This window comes from Periplaneta americana, chromosome 3 (genome assembly GCF_040183065.1).
Source record: "Periplaneta americana isolate PAMFEO1 chromosome 3, P.americana_PAMFEO1_priV1, whole genome shotgun sequence".
Taxonomy (NCBI): Eukaryota; Metazoa; Arthropoda; class Insecta; order Blattodea; family Blattidae; genus Periplaneta; species Periplaneta americana.
The window spans coordinates 87,370,657-87,392,202 of NC_091119.1; the positions used below are offsets into that span (position 1 = coordinate 87,370,657).

Here is a 21,546-nt window from a genome sequence, read left to right on the forward strand (position 1 = left end):
TTTTCGGACTTTTTTTTTCATTTTAATTTGTTGCACATTCAAGTAGGCTACATTACGTGGTATTCCAGGTGTTCTGATTACATTAGTGAACCCAAGAAACGGAGAATTCAACATTTCACTAATAATTTGAAAGTATTAATTTCAGGGTTGCAAGTTTTTTTTCCGTTTTTAATGAATGTGTGTTAAATACAGTCTCAATCCAACAAATATTGTCTATTGGCAATACTGCACTTTTACCAGAATCCACTGAACCTTTAATATTAATTATTTGGAAAGTAATATTCATACTGATTTAATACTCCAATTTCAAAATAATTGTATTTTCCAAAATTTCCATTAATATCCAACAAGAGTACAAATCAATCTCCAACAATCTCCGCCAACACCAATATTAAAAAACACAAGTGATAAAATTAATCTCCATAAATACCTTCCCTTGAAAATAAGCTTCAATAATATAGGCTCTTTCTTCTATAGAAAACGCAACCATATTTCTGAAACACACTATAATCTGTACTGTTTACTTCACTGCTAGCAGACTTCGAATGCAACAGCGGCCGTAAGTTTGTGTGACTGACGGGAGCAAGAATGTTACTGCAAGGGGTGGGAGTCAAGTACATTCAGAAACAGAGGTACAATAAAAATGCAAGTAAAAATAAAGTGATGTCCCGGTATAAGTAGTTCTGTAAAGCAATAAGTGCTCTAAATTATATTATATGGAGCATGAAAACATATTTTTAAAAAAGATACAGAAAATCATATAGGCCTACTGTACACCTACAGTATGCAATGAACTGATAATATTTAAACATATTTTTTACTTAGGTATGGATCGGTAATGGAGAACTAAATAAATCTTATATTTGGTAAACCTGAAGTAAGTGAAATCAAGACGAGTTAGATGGCTGAACTTTTCATGAGGAAAGATGGAAGCCACAGGTATCAGAGGACGGAAAGAGAGGGGCGCTGGAAAGATATGAATGTAGGAAAATTGTCGGGAAGATCAAAAGCAGAAAACAGGTTGAAGAAGAAGGAAAAGAAAATAGACTGATAAATTCGAGGTAGAATAAATGAAAGCTGTAGTCTAGCCACAGGAATTGATTGTTTGCCAAGATTACCTAGTTACAAAATATGTATAGTAGTTTCAGTGTGACACTATCAGAGAATTGATAAGAATTTTTCGATTAACCATAAGTTATCCACAAAACTAAATTAAAATAATTGTTTTGCAAGACTGTGTGTACTTAACGGATGCTCGAAGAAAACTCCCAAAAATAATTTAATTCGATATCTCATGAAGAGAGACGAAAATGACTACCAGAAAGAAGCTGGAATCAGAAGGTTTAAGAAGTAATGAGCAAAAGACTATTCCTATTTGTAGGGTGGAATGACATTCTCAGTTCTCACTGGATGAATGTTTTGGGAATTATCTGAAATAGCGCACTTCTTTCAATCGGCTCTTTAAACACGTCCTTATTAATGCTGTCTGGTTAGTGAAATATGTTACTAAGTCAGTGATGTGTGCTGTGCAATTGAGGAGGAAAGAAACTGGCCACCCTACCCCATTATCTCCTAGCTTAGTTGCCCCACAAGTAATGCCTCATTGGTGTAACTCATTAGGTTCAAATTTTTCTTCGGATAGTTGACTAAACAACAAGTGTTAGGTAGGAGGGGACTGACGCACCCTATTAAAAATCCTCGTGTGAATATCCCCTCAAGGGATCATGAGAGGTCGCTCGCGATGCGTTGGACTTAGATCCATACAACTGAAGTAACACAGAACTATCAATAACGAACAGTCCACTGATGTGGAGTAACGGTTAGCATGTCTGATGTGAAACGAGTGGGCCCGAGTTCAAATCCTGGTTGAGACAAGTTACCTAGTTGAGTTTTTTTCCGGAGTTTTCTCTCAAATCATTAAGAGCAAATGTTGGGTAACTTACGGCGCTGGACTCTGGAGTCAGTTTGCTGGCATTATCACCTTCATCTCATTCTGGCGCTAGATAACCATAGCAGTTGATAAAGCGTCGTAGTAAAGTAAATAAATACACATAAAACCAATAAACAAACCTCAATGCCTTCGGCGGAATTCGAACTCATTATACATCCGCACAGCGTCAAATCAAAGCTGTCTACAAGAAAAAAATAGTATAAACTTGGAATGGAATGAAAATTTCGGGAAGGGGGCACCTTGACCTTTCTCGATCTTCTGCGCTAAAGCCTCGTTCACATTTTTCAAGTAACTTGAATTCAAGTCACGTGATTTCAAGTACCTGAATTCAAGTCGCCGTTCAGACATATTCAAGTTATTTTGTTTTAAAGTAGGATAAAATGGAGTCCATGGATGTTGTGCAATTAGGAATTTCTGTAGTAGCAAGTGACCGTGCCAGGGAAATGATAAATATATTGAAGAAATGGAAAACGCGTTGTTCAGTATGGGTTAGGAATTAGATTAGTAAGAGAAATACGAGACCACTGACTGTTACAAATAGAATAAGTGAAATCTTCAAGCAGATTTAATAATTCTTATCGCAAATGTAATAAAACATAAGCGAGTCTGATTTACCATAATTGCAAATGATTATCTTGAAGCTGTTACAGTTCCCCCACAAAAATCTATCAACCATATTGAACCATGCCAGTTTCGGCGATAAATGTCATCCCTTCAAGCAACGCTCTTCTCTTCTTAATCCCTCTTATCTTCCTCACTTCTTTTCTATCTACAGTTTAATGGTTTTTTATTATTTTTCATAGGTTATCTCATCTGTGTCCACGTTAAAATCTCTCCTGTTCAATTCTTCAATGAACTCTTCCTTTCTTTGCAGCTTCCTTTGCATTTTTATTACGAAACTTTGGAGTTTCTATAATCCGCAGGCCTTCGTGAATTTTATACAACTTCAGAAACTCAAATATTTGGTCATTATTTCACTTACTGATGTTTCCTATTACATTTACGTTCCCAGTAGAACTGAAGAACAATTAATTGTTAATTTAACGCTCTTAAAAAGCTGTTAATTTAAATTCCCGCTCTTTTCTCCTTGAATTCAAGTTATCAAGTGACGTTCACACTTTTCAAGTGTCCCTTCAAGTCAAGTAAAAAGTAGAAAGGGATCCAACTTCACTTGAAACTTGAATTCAAGCCGTTAGTTGATTTCAAGTCAACTTGAAACATAGTTCACATTTTTCAAGTTCGTCTTTTCAAGTGACTTGAATTCAAATTACTTGAAAAGTGTGAACGAGGCTTAACCCTTAAGCTAGGCGCATTCCCAAACCCACTAAGGTTCGCTGCGTATCCAGATTTTGAGCAGACAACTCTACTCGCCCCTAGGCCAGTCCCCTCCGTGCGTCACCAGCCGGCGTTTGAGGAATGCTATGGAATGATGACAGAATGATGTAGATCCCTAACATGGAGAAATGGGAGAACCCCGAGAAAAAATCCCACTGCGACCTTTCTGCCACAAGTGTCTCTATGGATTTTTAAATTAAAGATATCAGACCTAACTGGAACTCGAACCCGGTCAGCCCGCGTGACAGGCTGAAGGTCTGACCACTCAGCCACCGAAGGGGACTAAGGTATAAACTTACCAATATTCAAGAGGAATTAAGTTAGTCCAATGAGGTTTAACACCTAGTCTTGTGACTCAGAAAAGCAGCATACAGTATGAATACCATTTATACGGCTCAGAGATTCTGAAAACGTGAACTTCCGTCAAATCTCTAGCACTATAATTATTATTTTTAATGTCGCACTATGCTCTCTAATATCGTTGTATACTAAACGTGAAAATGACAGTATAATCTCTATATATATATATATATATATATATATATATATATATATATAAACAAAAAGGCAGTTTAAACTGCTGTTTAAAAATTTTATATTTATCGAAACAACATTAACTCGTCAAAAATAAAGATGAAAGAAAACGGCTTGCCGGTAATAATTACAGGGCTACACTTCATCTTCTTTCACCTTCAACTTGTAATGTCACAAATAACAAACAGTAGAGACTAAGAATTACTCTTGTCCGACCTCCTTGTCCTAAAAGAAAAACTAGAACTGTTCTTTCCTTATTAACACGTTTTCCAATCGTTCTCGGTCTTCAAAAATTTTATTTATTTATTTTCTTTTTTAGCCTAACACGAGATACAAGCTATCAAATAGAACATATTTTTTTTACACATTCAACACAATTCGAAATTACAGCATAGAGTAAAAAAAAAAATGCACGTGTGACTCCAACCTGTTAATTTTGAGAAGTGAGTTTGTCTTACACCTATTTCAAACGCCTTAGTATTCACAGAAACCGAGATGTTCTCACTCAGAATATTTTCTGACAGACCAAACTCAAATGACCGTCCACTGAGTTACTTTATTACTATTAGTTTTTTTTGGGTTATTTTATGACGCTTTATCAACATCTTAGGTTATTTAGCGTCTGACTGAGATGAAGGTGATAATGCCAGTGAAATGAGTCCGGGGTCCAGCACCGAAAGTTACCCAGCATTTGCTCATATTGGGTTGAAAACCTCAACCAGGTAACTTGCCCCAACGGGAATCGATCCCGGGCCACCCGGTTTCGCGGCCAGACGCGCTAAAAGTTACTCTACAGGTGTGGACTATTACTATTAGTATTCCTATTAGTACTGAAAGGAATAAATTCCTAACCGGCTGAGTTTGCAACAGGATAATATGCTTTCACTTACACCAAAGTCGTCGTCGTCGTGTTCAACACCATCATCATCATCATCATCTTTATCGTTATCATCATCCTTCTCACAGAAGTAGTCAACATAAACAAACTTCCTGATGGACTGGACTTCTAGGTCCTTCCACTAACAATCATTATAAGAATTCCGAACAATTCTTTGGCATTCACATGTAGCAGCCCGACTTTACTTTCATACGGCTTGAGATAACACAAGACAAACACACGTTGAAACACACGCAGTCAGGAATGGAGATGTCGCCAGTTGCTTGCTGTCAGTCGAACGCGGGTTCGAGTTTGCTGTATTTATTCTTGGAAATATCACCAGTATTTTCTACAATCATTAAAGCAACACTTACAATCCATGTGGTTGACGCATAGCACAAAATCAAAAGTAACACAGGATAATAAACAAAAAATACACACCTTTAATTCGTGGAAGAGAAATAATAAAGTCTACATTTCCCTTCCTGGAATCATAAGCAGGTCCGCGCGAATTATTACTGGATAGCACTTTTAATAATATATATTACATATTATTATTATTAATAATAATAATAATAATAATAATAATAATAACAACAACAACAGATTTTATCATCCGCAAGTATTACTTGCCCGCCTTTCGAGCTTCTTCCAGTGTTTAGAAATTGAACTAAATAAAACGGCTTTGAATAATCTTCATGGACTTCTCCAATGTTTCTTCTCTTTCGTCTCATTGGATTGTCATTCTTTCAAAAAGTTGTTTTCAATTCTTTCCGTAATTTATTAATATATTTGATAAGACAATATTAAACCTAAAATATTAAGTCGTCGTCAAGATATGTCCTGAAATTATTTGGTAACAATGTTCTGGCGACTTCGCAACAAGAGCTCGGAACATAAAAACAGTCTGCAGAAAATAATGTTCAATTATTCGTCTGTAAACACAACATAAAGTATTTAATATGTTTGTCATATAAACTATACAAATATACGTCACGCTCAAGTTCAGATGAAAGCGAGATTTTTCATCTCGTCATTATTCCAAAATGGCTCCGGGGGTCACTTAGGCCTTGTATAAAATTGAGTAAACAGTTAAGCATCTTTCCCGAAGGTAAAACGCGGAAGCATCATGGTGGTGCTAGCCACATCACCAACAAAGTCTCAATGGAGTGTACGCGTACACCTTTACCTTTCACACATAACTATTTACAAACGGACACGCAGTTCTTTTCAAAGTTCCGGGCGGGAAACTTACCAATTGCAAGAGCTTGAGAATTCCAGGGATGGAGCGGAAATATAGGAAGTTGAATCTCAGCCAGGCCAGACTGCCCTGGCCCTGCCCAGGGTCCGGCTTCGCAGTGGGCTGTGGGGTCGACTCCGTCGTGGTGACTGTCACGGTAGTTTCCGTCATCATAGCGGCACACACTCACACTATACGAAAGCACTACACCGTCTGAGATACACTCGCTCGGCCGAGCGGCCACTACCGCGTTCTCCCCCCACCCACTTCCAAACGTGAGCAAATGACTAGTTCAGGTTGGCTGGCTGGCTTTCATAATCTGTTGTTCAGAACAAAATTGTTCTAAGTCTGATGTTTGGAGAAATGCTGTTATTATTATGTATGAGATTCTACATACCGAATCCGAGTGGCCTACTTCAGGGTGCATCAAACAGGGGTACGCGACCCTGTCTTATTCTACGACAGTTGTAAATCGCCTTCCGCTGAGGGTCAAGCGGTACCTATTCTAGCTACAAACCCCGTTCGATTCCCTATAGGGAAGTAGAGACAATCTCTAATTGGGAAGGCTGCATTTCCCTGTTATGTTTGTCTTTGTGTGTTGCCTGAAGCGACGACTTGGTGCCATGCTGCCCACATGACTGGTGAGCCCCGTATACAATTCTCGTATGACACCGGAACAGGAAGAAAGATAGATGATGGTTATGATGACGGTGGTAGTATTCAACTATATAGAAGCCGCCTTGGTAGCTCCATTTCTAGTGTAATCAGGTTTCCGTTTAAGACGATCACGGATCTGAGTTTAAATTCCGCCGATGCACGATGGTATAGTTGTCCCCAAGGCAGTGTCATATCTCCCACTTTGTATAACATGTATGTGGCAGATATTCCCCTCCCTAATAATCTGCTAGTAGGACTGGCAAAATATGCAGACGACGTCGCATATTGGGCTACACACTCCCGACTCCCCTCCGCTAGGAAGTTACTAAACACAACACTTAGGCAGTATCTAAATTGGACCAATACGTGGCGGATCACAGTCAACACAGACAAAACACAGATATGTGTCTTCCGCCCAAAACTCCGAACTCGGGTCCTCCAGAACAACCCAATCACAATAGCCAACACTCAACTTCCACTCCAGCGAAATCTCACAGATATTATCTAGGAATACCCCTCACCTCCAAACTCTCCTAGACAGAAGTAGCTAAAGAAACCTGGAGGAAATATAACGCAGCCACCAGAGCAATAACCTACCTAGGTGGCATCAATCGACCTGGCTGTATAACCGAAACACTCCTCCACCTATACAAAGCATTGGTTCGATCCCTATACATACATCCCTCCATTTTCCTCACACAAGCCCCTCCAACGACCCAATCAAAATCCCAGCCCGCGGAAGAAGAATTCTCCGCCAAATCTTCCACCTGCACAGACGCACCAGAAACAACACAGTTTACACTACGACAAAAACGAAGCCACTCTTCACACATCTAAACAACATAAACAGGAAATACTCACATTCGGCAGTAAATCGCGTATACATACACAACATATCTTCGCAAATCCACCGAATACAAACAACAGAACAACACTGGAGAAACTCCTCTACAACTACCACCAGCCCCAACCACCAAACTAAAACACACAAACAAAACCGCAAACACGTGTTGGAAATTTGAATACTGTCTGAGAGGACACACGACAGCAACAGAGAGGCAGATCAATAAAATAACACTATACCATGAAAGTCTCCATAACCATTCAGATGCTTCTGCCACCGGAAGGGGAAACTTAAAAATCTAATATATATATATATATATGTACGTACATATGTATGTATGTATGTATGTATGTATGTATGTATGTATGCACAGTGTTCTGCCCAAGAGCAGGCCTTTAACTGCAAACTCAGCATTTCCCATTCTTCCCAATTTCTTGCTTTTCTCTTAATCTGCCCATATAAAACCTTAACGTTGTCTATCAGCTGATATATTTTACCCTGAACTCTTCTCCTGTTCACCATTCCTTAAATATCTCAATTAACAAATTAGGCCTACACCAAAATAAAAGGCATCAGTCACACACATACTGGCACTTATGCCAGAAATAGTGTCATATACTGTATGTAAATATATTTTTATTATTATTTATGTACAATGGCTGGAGAGGACATCCTGCGCGTATAAGACCCTAAAACGGCTTCTGGCTCAAAGCCAGAAATGTCAATAAACATCAACATATTAGTGGATGACAAACTATGGGTTTTCAGGATTTTGTCAGGGTCATTACATCATCAAAAATATGGCAGCAAATGTGTTTTCATGGCGTCGAAATGATCGCCCGCCATGAAGGGTGTCCTTCGCGGCTTGTTAAAGTATCGGTAAGTTATAGTGGTGGTGAATTCTATCTAAACGACTGATGAAACTACATAAAAGCATCGGAGTTTCTGAAGTTCGACCTTGCCTAACGGGAACATTACAACTCATGAAAATCTGTGAGGTACGGCATACCATCACCACAGGTATGGTATACGATTTCATAGCTGCAGCACAATCGGCAATTTACTCATTCCATCACGGACGTACAAAAAGCCTACTTGCGCTGAAATGTCCTGCCCAATAACTGCTGGCACCTATAGGAATAATGCAAATAAAACTAAAATTAACTCATTAGTTTAAAAATGCTCGGAAATGTCAAATTAAATATTTTTAAATGAAATTTTTACAAAAAAGAAACAAAATTTTCAACCATTATTGTACAGAGTGTGACATCATTGACAACATTTTTAAATGGCAACGTATTATTATTTTTTTTTTCATTTTTTCTGAAAGGTTGGTATCTTATTTAGGCCTAGTTGTTTATTTAGTTTCATTTGTTTCATACAAAACGTTTGATTGATATGGGAACAGTTTCATTGTTGGCTTGTTTAAAGCATTTTCTCTACAATTTACACAACTACTGCAACAAATGAAATTCTAATTATTTAATAAGGTATTTAAAATGCTCCCCGTTTACAATCTGGCAGTGGCTAAACCGAAGCGTGAATTCTTGTTGAACATTTTCAATCACTGCTGGTAGTATATCCCTGCATTTTTTCCCGAAACTTCATTTTTAACTCTTCCATATTAGCAGGCCTCGTAACAAAGACTCTACATTTTAAAAAATCCCCTAAAAGTAATCAATTAAAGAGAGATCTTGTGATCTTGCAGATCACTCTATAAATCCTCTTCTTCCTATCCATCTATTTGAAAAAACATCTTCCAGCTATTCTCGAACTTGGACAGCATAATGAGGGGGAGCGCCATCTTGTTGATACCAGATTGAATCATTAGGATACAAGACATCAAGGGATGGTATTAGAACAGTGGTGGGCAAAATGAACGCAACCCACAAGACAGGATTTAAATGGCAATTACATACTGTGGGAGGGGTTGCACTCTACAGTGCAGTGACGGATTTACAGACAGTTGCGCCACTACACTCCTACCTACCATATGCAATTAGAATAGTCCATTCACGTGATATTTAATTAATCATGTTTCAAAGCAATTTCTTCGAAATTGGGATTTGTATCTGTGCATGCTATTTTCAGTTGCGCAAGGAGATGAGCATCGCTTAAGCGGGATCTGTGGCTGGACTTTATAAATTTCATTTTAGAAAACAGCTATTCGCACTGGTAGGTTGATGAATACATACCGTCATTTCCCATAAATATGGTCCTGGAAAACAAATATGGTCCACGATACAACCATTCAAAGATCATTGTAGAAGTAACATAGACCGTTCCTAGATAGCTGCAGTGACTTGAATTCAAACTACAGTACAGCAAGAATATAGATAAACGAGGTACTACGTTATGGAGTACAAAATTTGAATAGTTGTATCGTGGACAATAGTTATGTTCCAGGACCATATTTATGGGAAATGACGGTACTCATTATTTTTTAAGCAAACTGGCTAAGCAGTGGATATGTAGTACTGGACATCGTTTAAAAAATTTTAGCCCCCAGTAGACCTTCACATTCTGCTTTCAAGAAGCCATCATTCTGCAAATCCAGTACCTCTAACTGCAATTCTGGGATAACATTTTTAATTTAAACATGAAAAGGAGTGGCAAAAATATTGAAATCTTTCTCCATCCTTTGAAAATCGCTGAATCTGTGTTCTTTGAACTCGTATAACAGGTGATCTGTTTTAAGAATGTACATATTTAAGTTCGGGTCCTGAATATTTGTAACTAATCCTAAACATGAGAAATGAAAGAACCGCCTTTCTTGTAAGTGTGATATCCTCTCGATTCATATGATTCTGCGAAAGACATTGTGTCACTAGAAGCTCCGAAGTACAACAAGCCAGTGTAATCCTCCACGTACACGCGCAATATTTTCATGGAGTGGGGGAAGGGGAAGGTAGGGGATAAGTTTGATGCTTCGCTGAGGTCTGACGTCACTGCGGCAATGCCGCAGGAATGCCCACCATTGTATTAGAACTTCACGTAAGAATTCCAAATAGCGATCACCTGCAAGTGTTTCGTCAAAGAAATAAGGACTTAAAATTCTTGTTCTCGCAATTCCTTCCCACACATTTACTTTTTGAGGATGCTGTGTGTGCGTTTCTACCATCCAGTGTGGATTCTTGGTTCACCAATACCGGCAATTAGGTTCTTCATCATGACACCCCAGCACATCGGTCGCTCTTGGTGAACGAATTCCTCGCACAACACAAAATACCTGTCCTTCCACAGCCACCATATTCTCCAGATCTTTCAGCAGAAGATTTCTTGCTATTTCCAAAGGTCAAATCCCTACTCAAGGAACGGCGGTTTGCGTCAGCCGAAGAGGTGAAAATCCATGCGATGCCCGCTCTGCGGGAAGTGACCAAAGATGGGCTGCAGGAAAGTTTCGAGAATAGTATGAACACTTGCAGAAGTGTGTCACTGTCCAGAGGGCGTACTTTGAAGGCGGTGTTGTGTAAATGGTTGTATATCATCTGCAACAAAGTTATCTGCATATGTTCGGTTACTTTTTTACTCTACTGGTATATGTTTGAAATGAGTATGGAATGAAATTGGAGTAATAATTTTAAACGTAATTTGTAAGATCATAAAAGAAAAAGTAACGAAATTACGAGAAATTAAAAGGATTAAAATCATTAAGTAATTTTAAGGACATAAAAACATCATGGGAAGAGAAAGAATATTTAGGAATAAACAATAGGGAATTGAGGATGAGCTTAGCTTGGTGAAGTTAGGAATATGGAAATTGAGGAACAGGAAGCGGGACGTAGACAAGTTGTCTGCCCCCTTTACCGCGCTCCATATAATGTCAAGAAACAGACAATGTAAGAAATGAGTAGACAGAAAAGATAATTTTGGGTATTAATAGATATGTAGCCTATAAAAACATATGTAGTACAGGTAATACATGCGAGTTGAAAAAATAGGCAAATTCTTACTTATAGTGAAGATGAAATGGAAAAGAATGTTGATGCCTAATGATTTATTAATCCGATCTTGTTTTGTGTGTCTGTTCTTTTTTCCTTGTTAGATAATATTTTGTGATGTATGAGCATTAAGGTATAGGAGAGTGGGTTGTTCAGACATTTTGTAGTTGAATGAATGTGTTATGTTTGAAAAGTTTGCTTATTAGATTAGCTTTAATGATATCACTAAAGTGAGTTTTCTGTAGCAGCTGTGCAGTTGTATGTATTGTAGTAATCAAATTTTCTCCTTAGTAGTACTATTCAGTTATTATCTGTTTTAATCTTGAACTCGAGAGTTTGTCAAATTTGATGATGTGGTCAAGTGTTTAGTTTCTGTAAAAACAATGCACAAACTGACCAAATTTAATTTGCAAAGACATTACTCTTCATGCTGTACCGTAGTGCAGACTATGATACATACGAAAGCCAGGAACCTGAGGCTGTTATTGATATACTCAAGAATAAGTTGATGGAGATAATAACCAGGCTTCGAGACTTGGGAGCCGATACAATAAGTTTACTATGCATGCACTATAGGTTGTTGACTCGCTGCAGCTAGATAGAGATGTGTTGAGGTAACAACGTTGCTATTTAGAGTAGAGTACGGTAATATGGGGAAACATACATATGTACATGCTGAAAGTAAATATATATTACACAATGACAATGTCAAAATAATGTGAAAAGCATTTATTCTCCTGTCTTTTATAAGCATTTTTGTTTAATTATACACAGTGTTAATGGTGGAAATAAGCATGTAGCAATTTTAATTTTTTTCATTTATCCTATTGGTCGTCTTTACGAAGTGCAGTTACAATATCGAAATGCAATGTACTACAATATACATTCTCAGTGTCTCAAACGTAAATCTTTTTCGGTTATCTGCCAAAGTTTGTACTGTAGAAAGTTGCGCTCTACGTCGCATGACGTGATAGGAGCAAAACGAAAAAACCTAACATCATTGCAGTCTCTAAGAGACAGTCCTTTATTCTCGGGTGACTCTATGTCCACTAATTTGCTGTTTATGTTACACAATGTTCCATAACCGTTATTTTTACATAAAATTGATTTCCACTTCTATTTTACGCGTTCAGTAACCGGTGTACTTAATGTCTCATTAATTCTCTGCATCATTTTCTAAATTAATTTGAGGGCTTCCGGCGTCTCTTGCTCTGACTTTTCTAACCGTGTAATAGTTTCAGACACAGTTTGTATGAAAAACCAAATTATTCGTCAGAACCTTCAAATCCAGAGCGTTTTCCTTTGCGTATTTGTTGGCATTCATTCTACAGTACCCCCACCCACTGTACGCTTTACCACTATACTCAGTACGCCGTTATGCGGATTTCCCACTGAACTGCTCTATTGGGTCCGAAGTCTCGAAGCCTGATAATAACTGAACACAGTATTGGCCTATTATTATTATTATTATTATTATTATTATTATTATTATTATTATTATTATTATTGACTTCATGTTTTACTATGCGACGTATTTTAATGAGTCGATTTCTACAGTAGACTACTGAAACTTAATAACGCTCTTGTATGTATGGAATTACGTGAACGTCAGTCTGACCTCTTCTACTTTTGGAATAAAGAGAGTCGAATGGACATAATAATATTTGAAGATGTAATAGAATGGTATATTAAAATGTATAGGCTATATTTAATGAGTTATTTTACGACGCCTTATCAACTGCTGTGGTTATCTAGAGTAGACCTGAATGATATGAAAGTGATGATGCCGAAAATTACTCAGCATTTTTTTTAGTGGGTTGAGGGAAAACCAAAGCAGAAAATTGTCCCAACCAGGATTTGAACCCGGGCCCCACTCGTTATACGGTCTGGCATGCTAACAGTTACTGCACAAAGGTGGACAAAATGTATATTAAAATCTCACGTATATTCTATTCATAGAGTGTACTATAGTTATTTCGCACTTACACGTTATGTTTTCAAGCTTTTATGATTAAAAATGTTAAGTGAGTTTCACGTTTTTCATTTATAAGTTATTTTTTAATTTATACACCACTTTTTTTTCCAGTTTCCACTTCTGAAATACTCTCAGAAACATGTTCTGATATAACAATTCAAGTTATTTTAAATATATTACCTTAGAATGATAGATATGGAACTAAAAATAATGTAACTTTTAATTCAACAATAATGTTACTTTTATTCCTAGCTTTCAACCACACACCCGTCAACAATGGGTATTCTACTCAATACAGTAGTCGCTATTGCACTCCACAGAACGACAATGACAACTCACGTGAATTGTTGAGGAGAACAACAATGTACTCCTAATCTCAACTAATGTTCACGAAGCACTATTTACAAAACAAAATTGTCAGTTCTCAGTTCACAGTTCGTTCGCCCTGGGTAGTACTTCTAGCTCACTCACTCAAGTTCACGGTACGTCGAACCCAAGACTTCCAGAGACAGTCCCTTGCACTTCGAACCCAAGACTTCCGGATGCGTTGCTTCCGCCTGGACACTGCCATAATTACTCACTCAAGTTCATTGCACGTCGTACCCAAAACTCCCGGACGCGTTGCTTCCGCCCGGACGCTGCCACAGTTACTCAAGTTCACTGCACGTCGAACCCCGGTCTCGAAGGCTGGCTTCCTTGCTCGCTCGCTGCTAATTCACAAACTGACTGACTCAACTAAACTGGCTCTTCTTTGCGGCTCACTTGCCCCTTTTATTTATTAGATTACACGTTCCCAAATGTATACTGCTTCGCATAGCTCCTACAACAATCGGTTCGCGTAGCTTTTCGAAACTTCCCGATGTTCCCCCCTGCTCCGCGTCACGCCGCACCTTCCCTCGCACTAGATGCGCGCGCAACTTCCCCGACGCGACTAGGTCTTCCAACATGTCGCCACAATAATTAATTTTTGATATAAAAATGGAAACATCGCACTGCTCGAAGTCTCATAATAATAATAATAATAATAATAATAATAATAATAATAATAATAATAATAATAATAATAATAATAATAATAATAATAAACTATGTTTTCTTATGCACAGTCTTCGCAATTGGTTGAATAGAGTTGTTAATATAATATTAGAAGTCTAATAATTTGGCAGAATTCCATTTAATATGTGAGTAAAATATTATGCATATTAGTAATTTTTAAGCTTAGAACGAAAAATTATAATTATTACTGGTACATTATTTTCTGGCAGTGTGCATTAACTTCTTAAATTCATTTAGCACTCACAGTTCCCATTACTTGGCGTAACAGAACTTCAGTTTAAGAAGGTTGGACCACACTGTAAAACTAATTTATTATCACTTCGTAAGTTTAAAAAAAGAGTAGTCTATTTCATAAAGTAATATATAGAGACGAGAATTTCATGCACTATAAAATCCCAAAATGTGCAGGCATTCATGCGCTATCAAACTATGAAACATGCACGATCAAGCGAAAAATACATTAAAATATGCACTTGCATTTTTGTTCCAAATGTCTTATTTTTTCTTATTTTTTTATTTTTTTGGCACAATTAAGAATCTGACAAAATTTGGTTTCTGTGAGGTTCCTGCGTTTGTCAGTCAATATGTTTTTGTAGGCAGAGAATGACCTCACTACATCGCAAGAAGTTATGGGTACAAACTTGAATGAACATATTTATGACAGTGTCTGGTCAAATTCTTCATTCAAAGTTTCACTACAAATAACCTTCTTCACTCAACAAAAAGAATACGTAGTCCGTGTTCGCATTTATGACCCTGCCCAGTTTGTTTTTTGCCGCTACAAACACTTTCTCACGGGCATAACTGAGGGATCTATGGAATTTCTACATATTCTGAATGAATTTTGTGTTGGAATTTAGTATAGTCATCAGCCAATTAACAAACAACTTTTTAGAATCCATAAAATATTTAATGTGAATGGTAATTATACAGGTTGTTTAAAAAATACGGGGCATAACTTCAGGTATGTATTTCCCACATGTAGACAATCAAAATAGTTCATTACAACATGTGTCCGGAAATGCTTCATTTCCGAATTATGGCATTCACAACATTGAAATTCACCGGAACGTTTTTCTTTCCGCAGGTCGTTGTCATTACAGAAGATGTTCAAAATGTCCACCTCCTGCTTTAATACAGACCTCACATCGATGTCTCATTGACCTGCGAACACGATCCCAAACTCCAGGAGAATTGCGTATGTCCTCAGAACATGCCACAATTCGATTCCGAAGGGATTCCAAATCAGGCACCGGAGACGAATAAGCAAATGATTTTAAATGGCTCCACAAGTAGAAATCGAGAGGGTTCAGATCAGGTGAGCGTGGAGGCCAAGCAATTGGGCCACCTCTACCTATCCATCGATCAGGAAACCTTCGATCCAAGTACCGGCGAGCCGTACGACTGAAGTGTGCAGGAGCGCCATCATGCAAGAAGTGAATGTGTTGACGATTGATCAGTGGAGTGTCTTCTAAAACATGAGGTATGGTGTTTTCCAGGAAGTTTGTGTACGCCTGCCCCGTACCTAAGTCTGTTTACAAGTACATGGGGTCCAACTAATCGATCACCAATGATACCAGCCCACATGTTGAGGGAGAACCGCACCTGGTGATGAGATGGAACAGTTGCACGTGGGTTTTCATACGCCCATACATGCTGATTGTGGAAATTTGTTATGCCATCTCGTGTGAACTGTGCTTCATCTGTAAATAAAAGTTCGGATTTACACTACACTGCTGCAAGAACCACTGACAGAACCTAACTCGTGCAGGGTAATCTGCTGGTGACAGGGCCTGTACACGTTGCAAATGATAAGGGTACAATTGACACTCTTTCAACAGTCTCCAGACAGTCGTATGAGGAACATTGACTTGCAACGCTACCCTTCGTGTGCTAATAGAAGGAGTCATGTTCACAGCCTCCAGAATCTCCTCCTGTACTTCTGGAGTTGTAGATCTTGGTCGTCCCCTTCCCAAACCAGGAGAGTTAAATTTTCCATACTCGCACAGACGGTAATGGAGACGTACAAATGTCTTCCGATCTGGACATTGTCGCTGTGGGTACCTCTCCTGGTACAAACGACGAGCCAGCGCAGCATTGCCGTCCGCCTTACCGTACATGAAGTGTATCTCTGCCAGCTCTTGATTTGAATACATGTCGCACAGTCTAACGCCTACACAACACTGAATGTAACCTTCGCCTCGGAATGAATTGTCAGAGTGCCCTCTTAATGTCTCCTTTGACGGCAACGACCTGCGGAAAGAAAAACGTTCCGGTGAATTTCAATGTTGTGAAGGCCATAACTCGGAAATAAAGCATTTCCGGACACATGTTGTAATGAACTATTTTGATTGTCTACATGTGGGAAATACATACCTGAAATTATGCCCCATATTTTTTAAACACTCTGTATATTACAATTCCTACTTTTTCCGTGCATATTTGCATGTTTTGGCCTTTTTGAGGATAAAAACATGCATAATGCATATTTCAGCAATTCTTAGCTTAATCATGCATATAATATACTTTATATTCAGTTTAAATGCATGTTTTAATAGTTTTGAGTGGACACCTCAGTTTCTCGATTTTATGTCCCTTAATTAATTTAGAAATCTTCTCACTATTCGTGAGCTGCCACAAGGGACAAAGAGTACTTAACCATATAAATGTTTACAAGTTCAGTGAACCATTAATTTTGTTTTTACAATGAAACTCCTACAAGTACATAGCTGCAAATACATTTTGTGATTGGTGGAAATATACCTAGTTTTAGAGAGACAAGTGTTACAAAAAAGTAAAGAATGCTAATGAACTTGGTTTCATTTCGAATATAGGTGATGCTTCAGGAGAGCAATTGATCCTTTCAATGCAGCTAAAGTTACAATCGGAATAATAGATGTAGGTATTCCAAGCCTCTTAAACACATCTTTCATGAAGAGAGTAGCGGTACTTCCTGCTCCAACCAGAAGTCCGATTACTTCAAGCTCTTCTAGCTGGTACTTTTGGAGGTAATATGGAATGGTAGGATTGTAGATATTCTTTTTTTCCTTATCCACTTCTGCTGGCTGTTCCTCATTCGTTTCGAAACGCACAGTGGGATCAATTATGAATCCAGATCTTGTAGATTCCTTGAAAGCTATTATATCTATGCGCCGTGTACTGCCAGTGACGGAGAGACCATGCACTTCTTCAAAGGTGTTGTAATCGGCATCCTTAAGGGCAGTGGCTATAATTGATCGTACTTGGTGGTGTCTAGCGTTTCGCATAGCTTCGCCGTGCGGACAGGAATCAGGATTGAAGAAGGAAAAGAAAAAAAAACTAAATAACAGAAAAATGAAAGAGAATATTAAGATTTTCACAATAAGATGTTAAGTGGACCTTTCCCTGGACGGAAGTTCACTTTTGACGACTGCGTGTCATAAATGGATTTATTACGTTGAATATTTTGAGAATAATAGAGAGGAAATATGGAAACTGCCGACAAATAATTTAGGTCAAAAGCACCCAATTTCAGGGGTTGTAAATTCTCTCTCTTTTCCAGTACTAATAGCAATTTAGATTCTTATAAAACTGGAATCATTCGTTAAACTGTCTTTGCATTGTGTGAACCTCGTAAGTGGTTAATGTGTTTATTCTGTTCGCGTGTGTTAATGTGATTGTAATATGCTTCCAATTAAATTTTCCAATAATGTACTCTTTGCACAGTGGATTAAAGGAAAGGATTTTATTAGATCAGCTGGAAATGTATTCTCCGATTGTTGCAGTAAAGAGGTAAGCCCTGCTATTCTGTTTCCGAATATTTTCTAAGGCAGTTGTTCTTTGTAAAAAATTACAAAATGTCTTTAAAATAATTAATTAAATTATGTCAGTTTTAAATCGTATCCAGGTAACCGTAAGGTCTATTATAATTTCAGATAAAATGTACTGAAAATTTTCAAGTCGACCAGCATGTCGCATCTGCTTCACAGATTGCAAGAATGCAAAAATGAAAGTGCATATTTTAATGTATTTTTCGCTTGATCGTGCATGTTTCATAGTTTGACAGTGCATGAATGCCTGCATATTTTGGGATTTTATAGTGCATGAAATTCTCGTCTCTACATATTACTTTATGAAATAGACTACTCTTTTTTTTTATACTTACAAAGTGATAATAAATTAGTTTTACAGTGTGGTCCAACCTTCTTAGATTGAAGTTCTGTTATGCCAAGTAATGGGAATATTTTTCAATTGGTGCAATTTGTGCAGGGAAAATTGTTTTTTTCCGATATGTTGTGCGATTTTGAATATTTTAAAATGCTTTCTTCTCTGTTTTATTCACAATGTCTGTGTTAAGAAATTATTGCCGTTGCAATATCCATTCCAATCCTATTTATTATACCTTTATATAAATCTAACTTCCGCGGTATGCAATTTTACCCAATTAACCAAATTAATATTTTTATGAATAAGAAGAATCGTAATTTTAACAACATGAATTGGCGCACGATCAGTAAAAGATCCTTACATTATTACTGGACAAATCTTGTATATTGATCTGGTAAGAGTAGGATTATATATATATATATATATATATATATATATATGTTTTTTTTTTTTCCTTTTAATTTAGAAAATATAGGAGGCGTATTGTAAAACTATTGCGAACGAAAGTGATTTACATGTATTTAAGGTATTCTTTGAATCGGACTGTACCGTGGTGTGTTTTATAACAATGATATAAGCTGCGAGTATGAAACTATAAACGACTCAGAACATTATCGCCAGTCATTCATACAGGTCACATAAACAATATTGGCTCGTCTACTGGAAATGTCATCGAGGTCACCTGTCAAAATCGCTGCCTCCGGCTTGTACCTTCCCGCTCGGGCTGATTACCTGGTTGGCTTTTTTCCGAGCTTTTCCCCAACTGTAAGGCAAATGACAGGTAATCTATGGCGAATCCTAGGCCTCATTTCGTCAAAATATAATCTTGCCATCATCAATCCCATTAGTGCTAAATAACCAATTAAAAAAACAGCGGAGTTTTGAACTGTGAGATGAAATAACATTTCTGTGATATTGAAAACAATAAATATTCCATTTTACAGAAACCAAAAGTTCAACGGCTGCTGATATGAAACATGGTTTCAACTACAGTATGGCTTAAAACTATACAACAAATTAATTTCTCAGTACCCTGTTTTAGCTAACATTAGTATGATTAAATTTAAACTGAAAATTAAAGAAATTATTAAGTAAACTTAACATAGGGTTAAATAATAATTAATTTCTAAATATTAGTCTTATATTATACTTGTGAATATTGGTTATAAACGTTTTCAATTGTGATTGTTATTTATCATATAGGCTCTTGTTTTTGTAATCTGTGCTATTTTATTGCTTATATTAATTGTTTATTTTGTCGTCTTCTTCTTTCTGCTCATCTATAGTGCGGTTTTGAACTCCCGACCACGAGCGTTTGCTCAAAGAGAGGTAAATTCTTTAATTTATATTTCTGTTTTATGTACATAGTGTATTTTTGTTTCTATTACATTTAATATGATTTTCTGTGGTTTTCTTATTGTAATACTTCTAATAATAAATGTATATCATGACATTAAAGGAGCAGTCCGCGATAAAATTAAGTTGGGTTTAATCAAACACGTTTTTCAATCTAAGTAGAATGTAATTTGCCGCATGTCAATGCGAGGCTTGGTTCTTGAGTTACAGACTCCGCACAAATACTTATGACGTCATAGCCACTGAGCTGGTGTGATTGCGTAGTAGACCGAGAATATTGGCGAGTGCAGCGCAGCGCTTTGTATTAAAATAAATAATCTTCTCGCGCCGTAGTAAACGTGAACAGAATTGCGGACTTAGTTATGATTGTGTGAAGTCATGTTTTGCTTTTCATTTAATCATAAAACCAGCACATACTAATGTTGTGGTTTTATGTAGACGTATTTTCTTTTATATGAACGATTTTGAACTACAGTAGACTAAACAGAAGAAATTGTATCGTAATACAGTTTAAAATGCCGTGGTGTTGTGATTTTTCGTGTTCAGAGGGAACAACAAAAACAGAACATGAAGAAGGGTACCATTTCATGTATTTCCGAACAGAGAAAAGTTACTGCAAAGATTTCAAACATGGGTGAAGAAAATCAACAGAAAAGGTTTTGCACTATCGAAAACTACTGTTGTGTGTTCCAGTCATTTCCGTGAAACTGATTTTGAAGAATCGTCTTTACTAAAATGACGTTTAATGAAAGACAATGGAACTCCTATGAAAATTAAGAAAACTTCTGTCCCTTTCCTATTTTTGAAAGGAGAATCTCCCCAAGACAGTTCTAATCTACGCGCTCCTCTGCTTATAAATGAAAGAAGGTCGTCGAAGAAGTAATAGCAAGTTGCAGTGATGCACCTATAGCTGAAAATATTGACGTGTGTGTAGTTCTCGATTTGGCTGAAAATTCACAGGAACCTAATATAAACAAAGTTGTGCAGTGTGACATAGGGTGTGAGACGCTAAGAAATGTGTGTGGTGAATCAGATGTGGAGGAGCAGAAACTGACTTAGAGACATATTTTCAAATAGAAGAAGAAACTTCAAATTCTAATTCATCAGGTTCCGAGGAAGCTGCACATGAAACAGAAAGTAAATAGGGAGTCAAGAAGTGTGTGTTTTTTTTTTTTTTTTTTTTTTTTTTTTTTTTTTTTTTTTTTGTATTCTGGTCAGCGTTATAAATTATGTTTTTCTTCTGTAATATTTGTCATTCCTCTTTTACAAATATTTGGTACAAACAATAGGACTATTGCTGAAAGCTAATGCAGTGTGCCAGAATGCCCGTAATTGGGAATGGAAGTCGGAACAGAGGTGAAACATAGCAGTGAGTTCTGCGTTATACTTGTGCGATATGAGATACAAATTGTTTGAAAAATTTTCAAAAACTTTACAATTACGTTTCATCGGCAAGACAACATTTTATAAAATAATTTCGAAATCCGTAGAACCAACAGTAGATGTAGTTATTTTCAGATTCATTAACAACTTATCAATTCCCTAAAAGATAAAAACGTGCGAATCGCAGTGATGGCCAATTTGACTCACCTAGTTACAATGCAAAATATATGACTTACAGTGTAATGGACTTC

The 21,546-nt window shown here is 37.2% G+C and overlaps 1 protein-coding gene across 1 annotated transcript in view; it reads right to left on the reverse strand.

Moving 5' to 3' along the window:
- Positions 1-6,172, reverse strand: part of LOC138696239 (plasmolipin-like) — a 293,017-nt gene extending 286,845 nt beyond the window's left edge. The window contains exon 1 of the mRNA XM_069820920.1: positions 5,953-6,172. Within this exon, the coding sequence (XP_069677021.1) occupies positions 5,953-6,111 (159 nt within the window). The 5' untranslated portion in view covers positions 6,112-6,172. The remainder of the gene's footprint in view (positions 1-5,952) is intronic.
- Positions 6,173-21,546: the final 15,374 nt, after the last annotated feature.